This window comes from Pseudophryne corroboree, chromosome 7 (genome assembly GCF_028390025.1).
Source record: "Pseudophryne corroboree isolate aPseCor3 chromosome 7, aPseCor3.hap2, whole genome shotgun sequence".
NCBI lineage: Eukaryota > Metazoa > Chordata > Amphibia > Anura > Myobatrachidae > Pseudophryne > Pseudophryne corroboree.
The window spans coordinates 71,213,328-71,233,893 of record NC_086450.1 but is presented as its reverse complement, the minus strand read 5'-3'; the positions used below and the strand labels follow the sequence as shown (position 1 = coordinate 71,233,893).

General features: G+C 47.6%; 1 protein-coding gene across 21 annotated transcripts in view; it reads left to right on the top strand.

Annotated features, from left to right (window-relative positions):
- The window catches only part of LOC134944600 (poly(rC)-binding protein 3), a 160,802-nt gene extending 155,508 nt beyond the window's left edge, over window positions 1-5,294 (top strand). For 19 of the 21 annotated variants that reach the window (XM_063933288.1, XM_063933289.1, XM_063933307.1 and 16 more), the window contains one exon: window positions 1,896-4,141. In XM_063933288.1, the coding sequence (XP_063789358.1) occupies window positions 1,896-1,932 (37 nt within the window). In that variant the 3' untranslated portion in view covers window positions 1,933-4,141. Of the gene's footprint in view, window positions 1-533; window positions 1,433-1,895; window positions 4,142-5,121 lie in introns of those variants that run through there. The other 2 variants (XM_063933292.1, XM_063933294.1) reach the window with 2 other exon arrangements.
- The last annotated feature ends 15,272 nt before the right edge of the window (window positions 5,295-20,566 follow it).

Genomic DNA, 20,566 nt, shown 5'->3' with positions numbered 1-20,566 from the left:
GCGCCAGGAGCCCGACCGCTGGCATACCGACAGCGTGGCGAGCGCAAATAAGCCCCCTGCGGGCTTACTGCGCTCGCCACGCTGCGGGAACGGTGGCGTCTCCCTCCATGGGGGTCGTGGACCCCCACGAGGGAGAATATGTGTCGGTATGCCGGGTGTCGGGATTCCGGCGCCGGTATACTGTGCGCCGGGATCCCGACATTCGGCAACCAGAAGACCACCCGACAGCAGATACAGCACCCTGTAAAGGGCCACCTCTGCTTTCCAGAATGGGGCACAACCATTTTTTCTCTGCAGAAATGGCTTTCAGTTTATGGCACCTCTGAGGTTCCATAGAGCAGCAGTACAAAGTAAAATGACTAGTTACAATTTACATGGAATTTGGATGTACAGTATAACTGCATGAGCCAGGCAATGACATTTTTGGAAGTATCTCATTGTATCCAAATATTTATATGGCTAGATAGAGAACTGTTGCACAGTTATTAATGTGTTACATCATTTCCCCAAATAATCTCTATTCTGTTTCACAGCTGATGAAAGCTTGTTGTATCCAAATGCGTCATTGTCATCTTGGCTCAGACACACAAGTAATAAATCCCTTGAACTCGGTGAACAGAATGTTATATTTCCATGCACCTCAGCTGTCATGGACATCAGAAGTAGAACAGCATGTGAAGACACTGATGGTTCAGAGCCTAAATTTATGATGTGACAGAAAATTTCACAATTTATTCACATCTTGTTCAAATAATTCTTCCTAACCCTGCCATATACACTGTCCATGTCTTCATGTGCTTTCAGCACACATTCCTTTATAATGCTCATGTGACAGTCTGTTCCCATCTATTATGGGAGACTACCTGTCACTTACAATGGTTTCAGAAAGTGTTCTGTATAATCCACACACCGAACACATGTCTGGCGCAGGTTGACCAGGTTACTTACCGTGATCCATTTTCTTCTGAAATGCCTTCTATTCGTTACTTTTGAAAAAGGCATTTAAGGGGGATTTTGAGAGCAGCAGCTATGCGCACAGTGCTGGAGAGGGCGCCTACAATTCTGAGGTAGCACACAGGATAGTGAGATGCCCACTAACGTCAACCAACTGCTTACATATCGGCATAGCGTGCCTATCAGGATTAGGCCCATAGAGCCAACTTGGTGAGTGATTACGGGGTCTATTTACTAAGCCTTGAAGTGAGATAAAGTGGAAAAAGATAAAGTACCAGCCAATCAGCACCTAACTGCCATGTTACAGGCTGGGTTTGAAAAAGGACAGTTAGGAGCTGGTTGGCTGGGAATTTATTTCCGTCCACTTAACCGCAATCCAAGGTTTAGTAAATAGGCCCCTAATTTCTGTCAGCACCACCTAGTCTGACACCTGCTACAGTCACAGTGCATTGTGGGATATATGTTACTTTGGGGCAGATGTATTAACCTGGAGAAGGCATAAGGAAGTGATAAACCAGTGATATGTGCAAGGTGATAAAGGCAGCAGCCAAACAGATCCTAACTGTTAATTTACATATTGGAGCTGATTGGCTGGTGCCTTTATCACCTTGCACATATCACTGGTTTATCACTTCCTTATGCCTTCTCCAGGTTAACACATCTGCCCCTTTATTCTACTGTCACTAACTGCTGCCTTTATTTTTCCCCTTCATACCCCTCATACATCCATCCACCCCATGACTTAAACGTTGCTTTTCCCTACATTTGTTGTTTTCCATTGTCTGTGAAATACTGTGTCCCTACCATCTGTTCCTCTGACTTGCCTTACTTTCTCTGTTCTCCTCACATTCTCTTCATCCTTCTGTCATCCTTTGCAACCTCCTCTCTTTCGCTCCCCCTTCCCCAACACGTCCTCTTCCTCTCCATCTTCTCTCTTCCAGGCTGACTTCTGAGGTTACTGGAATGGGCGCGCTGTAACTTCCTCTCCTAAGTCTTCCTTCTCTGACTCCTCTGGCCACTGCTGACTGTCTTCAAGAATTATTTGCTTTATTCCATCCTCCGTGCGACTCTACAGAGCTGTATGATAGGTGCAGGACTTGCCAAAGCCGCTCATGTAACCCTGTGTGTAGTTACATGTAGCTCCAGCGTGTGACATGCCAGTCACATAGGAACACACTCAGCCATTGTGAGACCGCATTACAGGCCTGCACATATGTACAAGTATTGCAATACATGCATGTTGAGTCATGATCTTGCAATAACTTGCAAGCCACTACATACTGGTCATTACTTCTATGTTCTAGCTAGACTCCATATACAGCATATTTAACATTGGTGTTCACACAGCGGCACATGCATGCAGCATATTCTTTGATAAAGGGTAAATATTAATAATCATAATTATAGGAATTGGAAAGTCCATTATATCTAATGAATTATCCGCTGCTGTTTCATTTATTTATTGTATTTGTTCATTTTGAATGGATTGGTAATGTGATACTGAACGTAAATGGATTTGTGTTTAGTCATTTGGTAATTAGCATGTACACATCACATCTAGTACAAGTAGGACACTTACTGTAACCCATAGCAACCACTCAGATATTAGGTTACCTTTGATTACGTTTTACTGCTAGAACTTGATATCTGATTGGTTGCTGTCAGTTACAATGGAGGATCGATCTCTGCACTACATTATTATATAAGCCCCCATAAAGATGAGTAGGCCAGAAAGTGTCCAAGACAAAAGTAGAAGACCCAGACTACTGGCCATAATACTGTATATGCTCTTAGTTTCATATGGTATATTCCAATTACAACTTCCCACTGACGTTCCTTGTGAACATATCGTTAATGAGGTTGAACGCCTTTCTACAACCACAGCTGGTTAGGCTTACCTCCCCTCATGTACTTTTACTATGGTGATTAATTCAGACTGCTCTTACGTCAGCACTGCAGGACCCACGCACCCCGATAACAATGAGGACCTGGCTAGAGGTGGAGGCCCACCCAAAAAAGTACATGAAAGGAGGTTTGTATAACTAACAACGGGGTGTACAAAGGTGTACAAGTCCTTCAAAAAACGGAGTCATAATTTGCTATTCACAAATCACCCAAACCGGGTACATGATTGTAAAGAGGATATACAGAATCCATGTAAATTATTCCAGACCTATGGATTCTCTCTATGAGATCCCTCTCTACTTTACCGACAATGTATTGCCCCCCGGCTTCTGATAACGTTTTATTCTGTACAAATGTTATGCTTTCATCAGGCTTTCGCTAACAGTCCCTAACACTGCCTATAGTAACAGTCCCTAACACTGACTATAGTAACAGTCCCTAACACCGCCTATAGTAACAGTCCCTAACACCGCCTATAGTAACAGTCCCTAACACCGCCTATAGTAACAGTCCCTAACACCGCCTATAGTAACAGTCCCTAACACCGCCTATAGTAAAAGTCCCTAACACTGCCTATAGTAACAGTCCCTAACACCGCCTATAGTAACAGTCCCTAACACTGCCTATAGTAACAGTCCCTTACACTGCCTATAGTAACAGTCCCTAACACTGCCTATAGTAACAGTCCCTAACACTGACTATAGTAACAGTCCCTAACACCGCCTATAGTAACAGTCCCTAACACCGCCTATAGTAACAGTCCCTAACACTGCCTATAGTAACAGTCCCTAACACCGCCTATAGTAACAGTCCCTAACACTGCCTATAGTAACAGTCCCTTACACTGCCTATAGTAACAGTCCCTAACACTGCCTATAGTAACAGTCCCTAACACCGCCTATAGTAACAGTCCCTAACACTGCCTATAGTAACAGTCCCTAACACCGCCTATAGTAACAGTCCCTAACACTGCCTATAGTAACAGTCCCTAACACCACCTACAGTATGTACATAGATATTTCTTGCTTTAAGACATATAACAATGCTCCCCAATTACCTCAGTACTCAGAGAGATTATTTTACCTCATCCTCCATTCCTTCTGCTCCAGGCGCATCTGATTTTACTGTTTGTTTCATTATTGGGGCTCCCTTAGCTTCTGATGTCTCCGCTGTGGAATGAAACTTAGTTCATTTAAGTATGATAATGTTGTCTTATTCTTCTTTGGGATTATTGATGTGTATGCAATAATTATTTATTCAAAAAGTCTAATATATATTATTCTGTGCACATTAAAGACTCTGACTGCTTATTTGTCTGTGAAAATAAGCATGCAATACCTGTGGGATGGTATCAGAATTCCAGCGTTTGGGATGCCGGCGGTAAGAAGACCGACAGCGGCATCCCGACACCTGTTAGGCAATTACCCTAATACCTAACCCACCTAACACTCCCTACCCTAACACCCCCTCCCCCCCGCAGGTTAACCCTAACCCTCCCTGGTGGTACCTAACCCTAACCTTCCCCGCAGCCTAAACCTGACCCTCCCACCCCCGCAGCCTAACCCCACCCCTGCAGCCTAACCCTCCCTTCCCCGCAGCCTAACCCTAACAATCCCCCCGCAGCCTATCAGCTGCCCCGGCATACTTGGGTACGGGATGCCGGTGTTTCGGAATCCAGAGCCGGCATTGCAATCCATGTCGGCATCCCAGCGCCAGTATTCCAAGCAGTGTCGGGATTTCGGCTTTGGTATTCCAACTACCGGGATCCTGAAGAGATGGCAGAATTGAATGTGTCCAAAGTGCAGACACAGAACAGTATGAACAGAACAAGAAAAAGTGACTTACAGTACAAGAAAACTGCAGGGCATGGACGTGGTTTAGAAATATTGGTACATCAGCACTTAATTAAGCAGCAGGGTGGCAGAACCCAAGTGTTAGGGAGTATGCAGTAGATGATAGCATACGCGAGGGAAGGAAAAGCACATGAGGGAAGAGGGCCCTGCTCGTGAGAGCTTACAGTCTGAAGACTTGATGACTGATCAGTAATTAAGTACATAATATGGGTCTGATACTCTGATTCAGAGTTGACAAAGTAGGCATAAATGACTCTAATACAAGGACATGGAAAGATAATGTATTACCACCCTTATGCAGAGCAAAATGTATCTCGAGATATATATGACTGCGCAAATGCAGCACATGCACCTGGTTTATGCCAAATTATCCTAATCTCCTAACGGGCTTATATGCATGTTTCTACAGATGTGAATTTCCCTGACCACAGCCTTACCATACTCACCCTATGTCAGACCTCTCCCCCTTCTGCAGTGAAAAGGATTACACTTGCCAGGTATACACAGGGCTGCAATTGTTCATATGCACATGTTCAGTTTGTGAGGTTGTGCAGGGGAGATGTCACACAAATTATGCTGTGCAAACTGCCATATTACTCTGCTCACTAGGGAGGAGATGTGTCAAGCCTTGGAGAGAGATAAGGTACCAACCAATCCACTTATGTCATGTTACAGGTCATGCTGGAAAAATGGCAGAAGCTGATTGGTTGGTGCTTTATCTTTCTAAGGCTCGATTCATCTACCCCTAGGTAACAAACTGCAGAAAACAGCAAAAAATACATTGGTTTTATCCAGGCTAGAGATGAAAAGCTCGGTTCCTGTTTTTTCCTGCCCGGTTTGGATCGATGTACGTCAAAGCACGTTATCTTCCTGAGCTGATACATCATCATTACGGAGCTCCCGGCACTCACATGAGTCTATGTAATGCATATGCAGTCTAAAGGGGACATTTACTAAGCAGTGATAAGAGCGGAGAAGTGAGCCAGTGGAGAATTTGCCCATGGCAACCAATCAGCACTGAAGTAACATCTATAATTTGCATACTATAAAATGATACAGAGCTGCTGATTGGTTGATGGGGCAACTTCTCCACTGGCTCACTTCTCCACTCTTAATACTGCTTAGTAAATGTCCCCCTAATTCACCCGAGAGCTGCGAGTTCTGCAGTGATGGCATAGGAGGGCGACAGACGTGGCCACGTGCTTGGAACCGCTCATCTCCAATCCAGGCTTATCTGTTTAAATGACAGTATAATTACATGGATGCTATTTGGCTTGTTTTTTTTATTAAATATATGAATATTTCTGGAATAAATAATTGGCAGGAATACAATGTGCAATACTTACAGTAGGAGTAAGAAAAGATTATCTCACTCCCAAAGGTCCACTTTAATGTTTTCCATTCACTCAGCAATTCCAACAAACAATTCTAGTTGGTGTGTGGAGGCCAAAACTGACTGGGATTGGGATCCATCAGCCATTGATCAAGATTAATGGTAAATTGGGTCAGACCTTGTCCAACACTACTAGAAGAGCACCATAGTGTATGTACTTTTATACCTATGACTTGTGTGCAGTGCCATATGGGCCTGGGGTTTAAAATGTTCAAGGGCTTAATGTGAGAAGCGAGAAGGTGTGACCTGTGCTGTGTGGGTGTGGCCTGTGAAGTGGGTGTGGCCATGTGCTCTTGGGTAGTACACAGAGCCGTCTTAGTAGCAGTGTAGGCCCCTGGGCACAGAAATGCACTGGGGCCCCTACCCATCCTCCAGCAGTAGGGGTGGGGGGTGCTGGCAGCAGCAGCTTTGATGTCCCGCAGGCGGTAGGGGGGGTTCTATCTTTCGCTCAGCATGTAGGACCTGGAGAAATCATTTCTGCTAATTACTCCTTTACTGCACAGATGGGGCGGGAAGGAGAACACTAAACTGTAGAAGGGGACATTGGGCTGAATGAAAGGCCCTGGTACATGACTTCCAGGGTAGTAGGGGATGTTGAATACGTAGGGGAGGGGTTGATAGTGGAGTGGGCATAATATTCATAATTTTCTGGTGGGAGGGCAGCTTGCTTGACTGCAGATATCTCAAGTTCCTGAAAATAGATTTCTTAGCTTTGAATGGGATAAAAAGCTAGAGAATCCCACCTTTAAGTAGGTTCTAGGGACTTGGGGATCAGCATTCAGGAGCCAGAGCAATCCACCAACAAAATTATAAAATTGCATACCGGGTGTGTGGAGCTGGAGCAGGGACCTGCTGCTGGAAGGCTGATATCTCTGGTTCTGGGTATAGTATAGACAAGCTGCCAGTGTCCACCGAAGGGGAGAGTCCCAGCGTTTTGAATATACCCTCAAAAAACTCTAAGTCAGACAGAACCTGAGATATCTGGCTGGGAAGGACAATTATCAGGCTAGGATGGAGACCACTGCTTTGAAGTAAGATATCTCCGGTTCCCCAGGGCCGATTTTCAAAAATCTGGTACCCCTGAAAAGGGGGGACCCTCAGCTATCAGCCTAGGGCCCTTTTACTCCTGGGGCCCTTGGGCAAGAGCCCATTGAGTCCATACGAAAAGACGGCCCTGGTAGTACACACCACCTACACTATCATCCCCAATGCCCTATATATGTAAAAATATAGTAGAAATAAAAAGTAGAAATACAATTTTAGTATGTGTAAATTATGTCTGACAGTGTGGTCACCTGGTGGCACTGTCATAGTGATGGGCAGTGGCGAATTTCCCATTAGGCACGTAAGGCACGTCCCTAGGTGCAGCACTTATTTGGGGGCGGCACTCGGATGCTTGTGTTGGCACTGTCAGCCCAAAAAGTACCAGTAACTGCAAAATATTTCCACTGTACTGTACCATATGCCATCTTTAATAGAATGTAAATGGGCTGGACATGCACATACTGCCCCTGCAAGCTGCCCTACTTAATAAATATGTATATATGATTAAAAATAATAAAATGTCATAATTAGTGGCTTTTGCTTTACTATTCTATCAAATTGGCTATCATCAAATGAAGGTTTATATTAAAATTAGGCAGGGTGAGGGGAGGAGCGGCCGTTACTGTTGTGCCTAGGGGCACCCTCACCCCTAAATCCACCCCATTGGTGATGGGCCTATTTTTATGTGAATGTTTGGAGTTGTTGTCAAATCCACCCCATTGGTAATCTGTCCAGAGGCAGAGGAGTCATTTGCAGCTGGGCTCCTGCTCTGAAGGGGGCACCTCTCCTCCCATTCTGTGACACCATTAAATTAAGTTGATAGCTGCTACTCTCTTATCAGTAGCCAATTGCCTCACTGGTCCCTGTACCTTACAAATCTAACCCTTTTTATTATACTTTAGATACACATTTTACAAGTGTCATACCCAGGATTAGAAACCACAACCTATTACACTGGAAGCAGACACCTTACTGATGAAGCTATTTGCTCCTATATAGGAAATATGAGAATTCTAACTACATGAAGTTACTTCTCTGACAATTACATGTAACTTCGTATAGTAAGAATTCTCCTGCTTCCTATACAGGAGCAAATAGCTCCATTAGTAAAGTGCCTGCTGTCAGTGTTACAGGTCATGGGTTCTAATCCTGGGTATGACTGCTAAGAAATGTGTGATTTAAAAGACAATGAAATGTCACACACACACACACACACACACACACACTTATCTCGCCACTGGGACGAACTTATGCCGCTGAATCTGTCTCTCTCTGTGTGGCTAAATCAATCTGGCTGCTCAGTGTTTGGACTGATGACCTCCTCAAGGTGTTGTTTGCTTTGAGGTGATATCCAGGGAAGCTTATAGTGGGTTGGATATAAAGTACTCTGGCCTACCTAGGAGAACGAGAATGCATAACCACTTTCCCCACAATGCCAAAACCACGCCGCTCCTTTTTTCCTCACACTATAGGTGCATAATCAATGATGGGTTAAGCTCCCCCAGTACTGGGACTCATCCAATGTCTTGGCCCCAGATGCCTCAAACACTTTGGCAAACTATGTCAGATTATAGATGAGTGGCATGTCCTTGGAGGGTGACTGTAGTAGCGGTTCCTCTTTGGGGATTGGGTGGTTGGCTGTGCAGCACATTAGACAGAAGCGGCCAGCCCCCACCGTTGCAGAAGCGTTATAAGCCATTTATCACTCCTGTATAGGCACTGCATACACACCTATACAATCAATGGGCGTTCATCTGATACTGGCAGAATAGGCTGACGATTATATAGGTGTGTACCCAGCTTTACACGAGTCATAGAGTGAGGATCAAAAAAGCATTATTTGAAGAGAATAAAATTGCATTCAATTAATTAATGGGGAACCTAAATGTAATTTTACGTTGTAGAAGTTGACATTTCCTATTTTGCAGATCTAGATTTAAATTACAGCCCAAGCATCTACCAGCTTCTGCTCAGATGAATCATGAAGAAGCATGTCAGGTCTCTGGGGTTTTGTGGACTTGCATCTGGAAGTAGAGGGTTGGCTTGGGTATAAGGAGAGTGTAGTATGCTAGGAGGCCTGATGAAGCTCCTCCTCTTGTGGTAGTTGACTGAGTACAAGAGGGTTTGCGGTGTTTAGTCTGGTGTGGGACTGACGGGTGCAGGCAATTTGCCAAACTATGGAGCACTGTGCTTGATGAACCAAAGGCTGTCTACAGTCAAGTCAGAAGACAACGGATACGCTGTGTTATTTGGTGAATAGTGAGAAAGTGCTAGAGGGCTCGCACACAGGTGGTCATTCAGGTGCAGTTGCACCTGATACCCTTGGCGCAAAGTACCGTTTTCCAAATTTCGTTCATGCGCAGGGTCCATTATGTACATGCACAAATGGGTCCTGCGGCATAGGGCGAAGGCTGGCATCAAACTGCCATTGATTGAAAGTCTGATGCTGTTTCGGTAGGGGGGAGGGCTCCATTTGGAAAAATGGAGGTGTGATGCCATCGTTTAAGGGGTGGAAAGAGGCCAGTGATCTCGGTCATAGGACAGAGATTCCCTGTCCTCTGTGATGGATGGCTTGCGCCATACAACATGGGCACCGTAAGCCGCCCGATGGTCAGTTCTTTGATATGATGCTGCGTCTTAGGATGCAGCTCGAATCACTAGTGCGGTAGGAGGCATCTGCATGTAATAGACCCGTCCTGCTGTATCTACATACAGAGCTATCACTGCTGCATCCAAGGTATCACCAGTTATAGCAAAACCAACCGCACCTGAATGACCCCCACAGTCCTGGATAGATCCTAGAACTGTAAGTGACACAGTGCAGAGTGGATGTAGACACTTGCTGGACAGAGTGTCACTCATTATTGTAATAGAGTATTGAGGAGTGAAGCGCACCACACTGTGCTTACTAGATGAGTGAACAGAATAGGACAGGAACTGGTACTTGCTAAATGAAGTGCACAGTGTAGACTGGACACTGGTACTTGCAGACTGGTATGCACTGCAAAAAATCAATAAATGTGCTTGCATACTGAAGTGCACTGCATAGGATGGATACTTGTACTTGCAGACTGAGGTGCACTGCGTAGAATGAATTCTGGTACTTGCAAACTCGAACTAGCTGTAACTAGCCAACAGGAGTGAAGCTGTTCACAAGGACAGCCTTAAATAGGGAGTCCTGTCCCGTTATAGGTCAGCTGATCCTAGAGCAGCTTCTGGTTGGTGATCAGATTGTCAGCTGACAGGAATCAAGATGGTGGCATTCATGTACCAGCCGTATGGGAGATTATCCTAGGGGTGGTATTCATGTGACCGCCGGTCAGCTGACCGACAGTCACATGACCTCCTCCACCAGCCCGACGGGTCACTGTCCCGATGGTCGGCATGCCGACCAACAGGGACTATTTCCACTCGTGGGTGTCCACGACACCCATAGAGTGGGAATAGAACCCACCGAGCCCGCAGCGTGGCGAGCGCAGCGAGCCCGCAAGGGGCTTGCTGCACTCGCCCCTCCCCGCCGGGATCCCGACGTCGGTATGCTGCCGGGATCCCGGCGTCGGTAAGCTGACCCCGCCGGTCAGCAGTACTACACCCTATCCTAGAGATGTATAATCCACCCAGCTGATTGACTGATACAAGATTTAGGGATGTCTTTGGTGGCCCGCTGGCACCCCTAAGACCAAGAAGCAGCAGTGCCGCACCAAGTAAAGCCTGATGTGCGATATACATAATATAGGAGGGTAATAAGGTGTACATAAAGAATGGCATCTGAAATGACCGTCCCACCAGTCCGCCTGTTATGAAAACGATTTTCTCTTACGTCCTAGAGGATGCTGGAGTCCACATTAGTACCATGGGGTATAGACGGGTCCACCAGGAGCCATTGGCACTTTAAGAGTTTGAGAGTGTGGGCTGGCTCCTCCCTCTATGCCCCTCCTACCAGATTCAGTTTAGAAAATGTGCCCGGAGGAGACGGTCACAGCTAGGGGAGCTCTCCTGAGTTTTCCTGGTAAAAGTTATTTTTTAGAGTTTATTGTTTTACAGGGAGGCTGCTGGCAACAGTCTCCCTGCAGCGAGGGACTGAGGGGGGGAGCAGTGTCCGCCCTGCGGTGTCTGAGCCACTCAGTCTGACTGGACACTGAGCTCCAGAGAGGTCTGATTGTTCTCTGCCACAGGGGACCGCTCGCCCCAGCAGCATGCCGCCACCCCCTTGCAGAGCTGAAGAATCGGTGGCGAGTGAGACACTGACCCCCCTAGCAAGCAGGGGGTCGGTGTGAAGATGGCGGCAGCAGGGTAGGAGCGCAGTAGTAACTGCACTCCGGGGATTGCTGAGCGGTACATGGTGCGGCGCTATGAGGGGCACCCTATGCCAGCGCGACACCCTACACTGGTCCAGAAGCCTGTTGGGGTCCCCGGATCTCAGCCAGCACTAAATCCTCAGGCCAATATAATCTGATGAAGAGCGGGAAGACTGCGCCATTTGGGGGGCGGAGCTTCTCAGAGCGGACCCAGCAGTGTTCAGCGCCATTTTCCTGCCTGCACGGCGCTGACAAGGAGAATGAGGTCCCTCCACTGCAACTCCAGCAATCTGCAAACGGTACCAGGGGGTTGTAAAAGGGGGGGCGTGGGCTGCAATACGACTGTGTATCCTATTAAGGTACACAGTCAGCGCTTAAAAGGGGTCTCCCTTTGTTTAAAAAAAAAAAAGCGCTGTGTGTGTGGGTTGGCTGCAATCTCTGTGTCTCTCTTGCCATTCTTGGGGGGAAAACTCTGTCTGCCCTCCCCTGTGTGTGTGTGGAGTGTTTGGTGGTCTCCTTTAGCTATGTCCAGGCACACTGTGTCATATGCTGCAGAGGTTTTGTCCTCCCAGGATGATCCCATTCCATGTAATCAGGATAGCACTGGTTTAGCACAGATGCCAGCAAGGGAGCCTGAGTGGTTTTCCTATATCAAATCTTGGATTTCTCAGATTTCTGACAGGGTTGCAAGTAATGAATCTGCAACCCAGGTATTACAGAACTCTGGCAGTATGGCTCGATTCTGGTACCTGGGGACGCTCCGCTATATACCCCCACAAACGTGCGCTTGTGCATGCCACGCAGGATGACACGGATACCGATTCTGACACCGCAGACGGTGATGGGGATGTGTTGCGGGGTCTGCATCTCTTGCAAAGGGGGTGCAATTGATGATAGAGGCTATCAGGGATGGGTTACATATTAATGATACTACACCTGAGCAGGTTCAGGGCCGTAACTAGGGGGGGCTAAGGGGTCACGTGCCCCGGGCGCCGGAGTTGAGGGGGTGCCAAGAACACTGCCTGGCACTGGGCACTGGTAGCTGCGTCCACCAGCCGCCTTGCAAGGTAACGCTCTCCCCTCCCCCCTCACAGCCTGCCTTGTGCGGAAGGGAGACGGCTAATCTGACCATAGTGATCTGCGTGCGTGGATAGGGGGACGTGGTGTGAGCAGAGCGGGAGCTGACCGGGATAGTGCCTGATGCCGCTGCCACTGAGACAGAGTGAAGTGGACCGGGGGTACGTAGTGTGAGCAGAGCGGGAGCTGACGGGGATGGTGCCTGATGCCGCTGCCACTGAGAGAGAGTGAAGTGGACCCTGCTTCACTCTCAGTGGCAGCGGCATCAGGCAGCGTCCCCGTCAGCTCCCCCTCTGCTCACACTACGTACCCCCGGTCCACTTCACTCTCTCTCTCAGTGGCAGCAGCATCAAGTACTATCCCGGTCACATATTGTACACTGCTGACACGGAGCTGATGCGTGTAATGACTGCTGGGGGTATATTTAAAAGTCAATTTTTTAAATCGATTTTAGATCGATTTGAATCGATGTTGGGTTTACAGTGTTTAAACACACATTTATTGTTTATATTTTTTAATTGTTAGTAAATGCTTGTTTTACCTCTGGAAGCCCAACATCCCTTTTGAAGCCCAACATCGATTAAGACCAGTTTTTTAAATCGACCTGTATGAAATATACCCCCTAGCCTCAGGTGAGACCGGTCACACTTTTATAATGTGCTTCTAATATGTGTTGCTGTTCTTGTTTGTACCTCTACAGTTGTTGAGTTTCTGTGAGTGTGACATGCATTAGTGCAGTTGCTAAGTACTGTAGCTAGGGATGGACATCGAATGACGATGGCTCACACCATCGATGTTTTTGTTTTGTTGATAGTAGTTTTACCACTTGATGGCAACTTTCCGATGTTTGTCGCCATCAAATGGTAATGAGTCAATGTTCACCATTTTTAAATAGTGTCAGTCACAGCTGTGTATATACTACTGCCGCACACAGGCCCTGATTTGGATTTTACACAGACCTGATGGATTACATAAGGATCCGATAGTGGGTGATCTGCGCCTGTGCGGAATGAGTCCTGTGATTGCGTTTACAGTGCCCGACAGCATGATTAGCAGGGGCGGGAAGAGGGCGGTGCCTACCAGCATTACAAAAATGTGTGTGTGTGTGTGTGTGTGTCAAAGGAATTGAATGCTTTATTTGAGAAAGCATGGAAAAACCCTGAGAAAAAAAATCCAGATCCCTAAACGGGTACAGGTGGCATTTCCTTTCCCTGAGGAGGATAGAAAAAAATGTGAAAACCCGCCGATTGTTGACGCATCTGTGTCCAGACTCTCAAAGAAGGTGGTTTTGCCTGTTCCAGGATCTACCGCCTTAAAGGAGACGGCAGATAGGAAAATTGATAACACGCTTAAATCAATGTACACTGCTTCTGGGTCATATTACGTCCCACTATTGCTAGTGCATGGATTGCAAAGGCTATAGTAAAGTGGTCGGCTACCTTACTTGAGGATTTGTATGCGATGGATAAGGGTGATGTTGAATTATATTTACGCAACATACATGATTCTGCAGGTTTTATGGTAGAATCCATGAAAGAACTGGGTTCCATGGCTGCGTGAATCTCTTCCATGTCTGCTTCAGCTCGTTGGGGACTGTGGCTGCGCCAGTGGTCGGCCGATGCGGAATCCAGAAAGAGTGTGGAGTCCCTACCCTATACAGGTCAGGCTCTCTTTGGGGAAGCTTTAGACGTGTGGATAGCCACGGCTACAGCGGGTAAGTCTCAGTTTCTTCCCTCAGCTGCACCTGCTTCGAAGAAATCCTTCTCTTCTTCAGCAACACAGTCCTTTCGGCCTAACCAGCCTAGAAAGGCCAGAACGTCCAATACCTTCTTTAGGGGAGGTTGAGTTAAGTCCAAGAAACCTGCCGCTGCAGGTTCCCAGGAACAAAAGCCTGCTTCGGGTACGCCAAAGTCCTCCGCATGACGGTGGACCGCGCGACCTGGAGGTGGGGCCAGTGGGAGCGAGACTCAGACAATTCAGTCACATCTGGGTATCGTCCAGCCTGGATCCCTAGGTGATAGATATTGTATCCCTGGGATACAGGCTGGAATTTCAAAGTCTCCCTCCTCATAATTTTTTCAAATCAGGCTTACCAGCTCTGCTGGCAGACAGCACTGTCCTACAAGAAGCTGTCCAAAAGTTGGTGGAGGCACAGGTCATTGTGCCAGTTCCTCCTCATTCGCAAACCACAGGTTACTATTCGAACCTTTTCGTGGTACCGAAACCTGATGGTTCGGTCAGGCCCATTCTGAACCTAAAATCATTGAACCCCTTTCTAAAGGAGTTCAAGTTCAAAATGGAGTCTCTCAGGGCAGTGATATCAGGTCTGGAAGAGGGGAAATTCCTGGTATCCCTGGATATCAAGGATGCGTACCTACACATTCCGATCTGGCTGCCGCATCAGGCTTATCTCTGTTTCGCATTACTGGACTGTCATTTCCAGTTCCAGGCCCTGCCATTCGGCCTTTCCACAGCACCGATGGTGTTTACCAAGGTGATGGCAGAGATGATGGTTCTCCTCCGCAAACAAGGGGTGAACATCATTCCATATCTGGACGATCTGCTGATAAAGGCATCGCCCAAGGAGAAGCTGCTGCAGTCCATTGTTCTCACAACCCGCCTCCTCAAGATCCATGGCTGGATTCTGAACCTTCCAAAGTCACATTTGGAACCAACCCAGAGGTTGTCCTTTCTGGGAATGATCCTAGACACAGAAGTGCAGAGGGTGTTTCTTCCACAGGAGAAGGCGTTGGTGATACAAACAATGGTCCGGGATGTCCTGAAGCCAGCCTGGGTGTCGGTTCATCAATGCATTCGCCTGTTGGGAAAGATGGTGGCTTCTTACGAGGCTCTCCAGTACGGGAGGTTCCACGCTCGGGCCTTCCAACTGGATCTCTTGGACAAGTGGTCAGGATCTCATCTCCACATGCACCAGAGAATACGTCTGTCGCCGAAGGCCGGGATTTTGCTCCTCTGGTGGCTACAATTACCTCCCCTTCTGGAGGACCGCAGGTTCAGGATTCAGGAATGGGTCCTTCTAACCACGGATGCGAGCCTTCGGGGCTGGGGAGCAGTCACTCAAGGAGTAACTTTCCAAGGAAAGTGATCAAGTCTGGAAGCCGGCCTGCCCATCATCATCCTGGAACTAAGAGCCGTCTACAACGGTCTTTTTCAGGCGGCCCATCTTCTAAGGAATCGGGCCATTCAAGTGCAGTCGGACAATGTAACGACAGTAGCCTACATAAACCGACAAGGCGGAACGAAGAGCAGAGCTGCAATGTCGGAGGTGACAAGAATCATCCTCTGGGCAGAAAGACACGCATTGGCGCTCTCAGCAATCTTCATTCCGGGAGTGGACAACTGGGAAGCAGACTTCCTCAGCAGACACGATCTCCATCCAGGGGAGTGGGGTCTCCATCCGGAGGTGTTCAAGGAAATAACAGACCTTTGGGGGTTACCCCAAATAGATATGATGGCCTCTCGTCTCAACATAAAGCTTTGACGCTATTGTTCCAGGTCGAGGGACCCACAAGCAGTGGCAGCCCTGGTGTCTCGGTGGGTGTTCCAGTCGGTGTACGTGTTTCCACCACTTCCACTCATTCCAAGAGTTCTAAAGCTCGTAAGGAGAACAAGAGTTCAAGCGATCCTCATTGCTCCAGACTGGCCAAGGCGGGCTTGGTACGCGGACCTTCTGAATCTCTTGCAGGAAGAGCCGAGGCCTCTTCCTCTTCGGGAGGACCTGCTGCAGCAGGGGCCGTTCGCCTATCAAGACTTACCGCGGCTACGTTTGACGGCATGTAAGTTGAGTGGCTGATACTTGCTCGGAAGGGCATTCTGAAGAAGGTCATTCCTACCCTGATACAGGCTGGGAAAGGGGTAATGTCTAAACATTACCATCGTATTTGGAAGAAATATGTCTCTTGGTGTGAATCCAAGACGTTTTCTACGGTGGAGTTTCAACTCTGACGTTTTCTCCTCTTCCTGCAAGCAGGTGTGGATATGGGCCTGAGGTTGGGATCTGTGAAGGTCGAGATTTTGGCATTATCCATCTTCTTCCAGAAACAATTGGCTGCCCTCCCTGAGGTTCAGACTTTTTTGAAGGGAGTTCTGCACATCCAACCTCCCTTTGTACTGCCTACAGTGCCTTGGGACCTTAACGTGGTGTTGCATTTCCTCCAGTCGGATTGGTTTGAGCCTATACAGGAGGTTGAGGTCAAATTTCTTACATGGAAGGCTGTCACGTTGCTGACCTTAGCTTTGGATAGGCGTGTGTCCGAATTGGGGGCTTTATCCTGTAAAAGCCCTTACTTGATCTTCCACGAAGATAGACCTGAGCTCCGGACATGTCAGCAGTTTCTTCCGAAGGTTGTGTCGGCATTTCATATCAACCAACCTATTGTGGTGCCAGTGGCTACTGACTCCTCAATTACATCAAAGTCCTTGGATGTTGTGAGGGCTCTGAAGATATATGTGAAGAGAACTTCTCATCACAGAAACTTGGACTCTCTGTTTGTCCTATATGATCCCAAGAAAATTGGGTGTCCTGCTTCTAAGCAGACGATCTCTCGCTGGATTAGGTTCTCTATCCAGCACGCTTATTCTACGGCAGGATTGCCGTGTCCAAAATCTGTTAAGGCCCACTCTGCTCGTATGGTGGGGTCTTCCTGGGCGGCTGCCCGTGGTGACTCGGCAGTGCAACTTTGCCAAGCTGCAACTTGGTCTGGGTCAAACACATTTGCAAAGTGTTACAAGTTCAATACTTTGGCCTCTGATGATCTGACGTTAAGTCAATCAGTTCTGCAGGAGCCTCCGCGCTCTCCCTCCCGTTCTGGGAGCTTTGGTACATCCTCATGGTACTAATGTGGACACCAGTATCCTCTAGGACGTAAGATAAAATAGGATTTTGGTTACCTACCGGTAAATCCTTTTCTCGTAGTCCGTAGAGGATTCTGGGGGCCCACCCAGCTCTTCGTTTTCCTGCAATCGTTATCTGGTTCAGTACATCTTTGTTTAGTTATGTACTGCATTGTTACTTAGTAAGTAATGTTTCAGCAGTTGCTGAGAGTTTCAAGCAAGTTAGCTTGATGTGCCTTGTATGTGTGAGCTGGTATGAATCTCACCACTATCTGTGTTAAATCCTTCTCTCGAAGATTTCCGTCTCCTTGGGCACAGTTTCTAGACTGAGTCTGGTAGGAGGGGCATAGAGGGAGGAGCCAGCTCACACTCTCAAACTCTTATAGTGCCAATGGCTCCTGATGGCCCCGTCTATACCCCATGGTACTTATGTGGACCCCAGCATCCTTTATGGACTACGAGAAAAGGATTTACTGGTAGATAACCAAAATCCTATTTTTTCAGCCACCAAATAGTGCTTCTCCTTCTGGCACCTTTGGACAGTGGAGTTGGGTAACATGGCACCAGCCCTGGGCACGACTTTTACCGAAAGCTCTCTTGGAGTGAACATATGGGAAGAGAATTTAATTTACTGTTTAATGAAACCCCACATCTTGCAGATTGTAAGGTATGCAGAGAAGCTACCCTAAATGTGTATGTAGGTGTGCTGATCCATCCTTCATCTTGGTAATGGCTGTGATCACAATACAGGCGTCATTACAATTGTATTTCATTTTCTGTTTCTACATAATTAAAAAGACTGCTGATAAAAATTATGTAATTACGCTGGAATGTAATGACAGTATGACCTCTGACCCCACCCACCTGTGTCACAGATGCACAAGAGCAAGATAAGCTGGGTACACACTTAGCAATGTGCACCCAGCCCGACATCGCTGCAGACAGGACCCTGCATGTCACAAGTGCAAGCACACTTGCCGATGCCAGGTCCTACGGGGGGGGGCTACATGAGGATGTAATCGCTAGTGACATACTCCATCGGCCCGATGGTGGATCGCGGGAAACACTAGATGAGTGGTATATACTAAACAATGTGCCTGATATGTAGCTCCAATTTGCAGGATCGGTCGATGGTCAACATATGTGTACCCAGCTTTAGGGGTGGTGATAGAGTAGTGGGGCAGGGAGAAGGACAGGTGGGTAAGTGTTAGGGTAAAGAGAGAGGAAAGGGGGAAAGGGGTGGGGAGAAATCTGGTCTTTAGGTCGACAGCACTTAGGTCGACACTCATTAGGTTGACCACTATTGGTCGACATGCATTAGGTCGACATGGTCTATAGATCGACATGGACAAGGTTGACATGGAAAAAAGTCTACATGAGTTTTTCACTTAAAAAAAAAAAATTGTTAAACTTTTTCATACCTTACGATCCACGTGGACTACGATTTGGAATAGTTGCCCGAAGCTCACGAGCTATGCAAGGGGATACGGGCACTAATTTTGGTTCCTGGGGGCTAATTCAGATCTGATCGCTGCTGTGCGTGTTCACACATCAGCGATCAGGTTTGAAATGTGCAGTCGCCGCAGTGCGCCGGCGCATGGCATACAGCCGACGTCTGTCTTAGCCCTGCGATCGCCTCTGCCTGATTGACAGGCAGAAGCAGTCGCTGGGTGGGAGGGGGTGGGAGGGGATGGGCCAGTGGCGTTTGGCCGCCGTTTAGGGATCGTTGTCCAGGCAATGCAGGCGTGCCCGGACCGGTGTGGAGGTGGGCCGTGGTGGCTGCGTGACATCACACACAGCCGCTGCAACCCGGGCAGTGACGAGTAGCTCCCTGTCAGCGCGCAGGAGCTGCACTGGTAGGGATCTACTCCTACAGTACAAAAGCATCAGCCCTGTACGATGCTTTTGTACTTGGACGGCGGGGTAGGGCCTGACATGCGGGGTGGACTAGCCCTGTGCTGGTCGTCCCCCCGCATGTCAGGGAAGCTGATTGTAGATGTGCTAAATTTAGCACATCTACGATCAGGTCGAAATCACCCCCCTGGTCACTTTTCCAAAAAAGCCAACACCAGAAAAAGCCACACAAAAACTCATGTCAACCTTTTTCATGTCGATCTAGTCTACGTCAACCTAATTAAACATGTCGACCTTATGATCCACACCCGTGAGAAAGAGGGGGGGCTGGAGACACAGAGAAAAAAAAAAATATAATCTAGTAGTCATTTACAGTAACAGCATTATATAAAAAAAAAAAAGATGGTTAAGTGCTGCTGTGCTGTCACTGTCCACTAGAGGGCTCTGTTTGTCCACAGGACTGCCACAGCACTATTCCAGCTTCTGATCTGTGTGTAACGTGTGTATATGTTTCCACTGTATCTGCCCAGTAAATTCCTATAATTAAATCATTTCAATGCTGCTATTTCTGGCAGAATGAATCTCCCCCTAGGTCCTAGTCATAGCTGGATGTGACGGTGTTTCTGCCATGGTGTGGTACCAACTGTATAATGACTTCTCTAACAGACTGACTTTATGTACAAGTGCCTGTTACTGCCACACCCTGCTCGTTCTCACCACTACGCGGAACGCTGCCCCGCTATGCCCACTGACTTGGGACACACTTGAAAACCACTTTGAATGAGTCATAGCCTCATCCTGACCATAACTGGAACATTGTAGCCGTTACATCTCTATTCTGACCATTATGGGTAGAGTGTAGCCACAGGAGACCCACCCTAATCATATGTCTCATAATATAACTAAGCACACATATCATACTGCAGCCAAACACCCAAAACAAGGATTCTGGCCCAAAGCCACTGTAATAGTATGTGCACATACATAGGCCCTCATTCCGAGTTGTTCGCTCGTTATTTTATTATCGCAACGGAGTGATTAGTCGCTAATGCGCAGTGCGACTGCGCCAAGTAAATTTGCTATGCAGTTAGGAATTTTACTCACGGCATTACAAGGTTTTTTCCTCGTTCTGGTGATCGTAATGTGATTGACAGGAAGTGGGTGTTTCTGGGCGGAAACTGGTCGCTTTATGGGTGTGTGTGAAAAAACGCTACCGTTTCTGGGAAAAACGCGGGAGTGGCTGGAGAAACGGAGGAGTGGCTGGGCGAACGCTGGGTGTGTTTGTGACGTCAAACCAGGAACGACAAGCACTGAACTGATCGCACTGGAAGAGT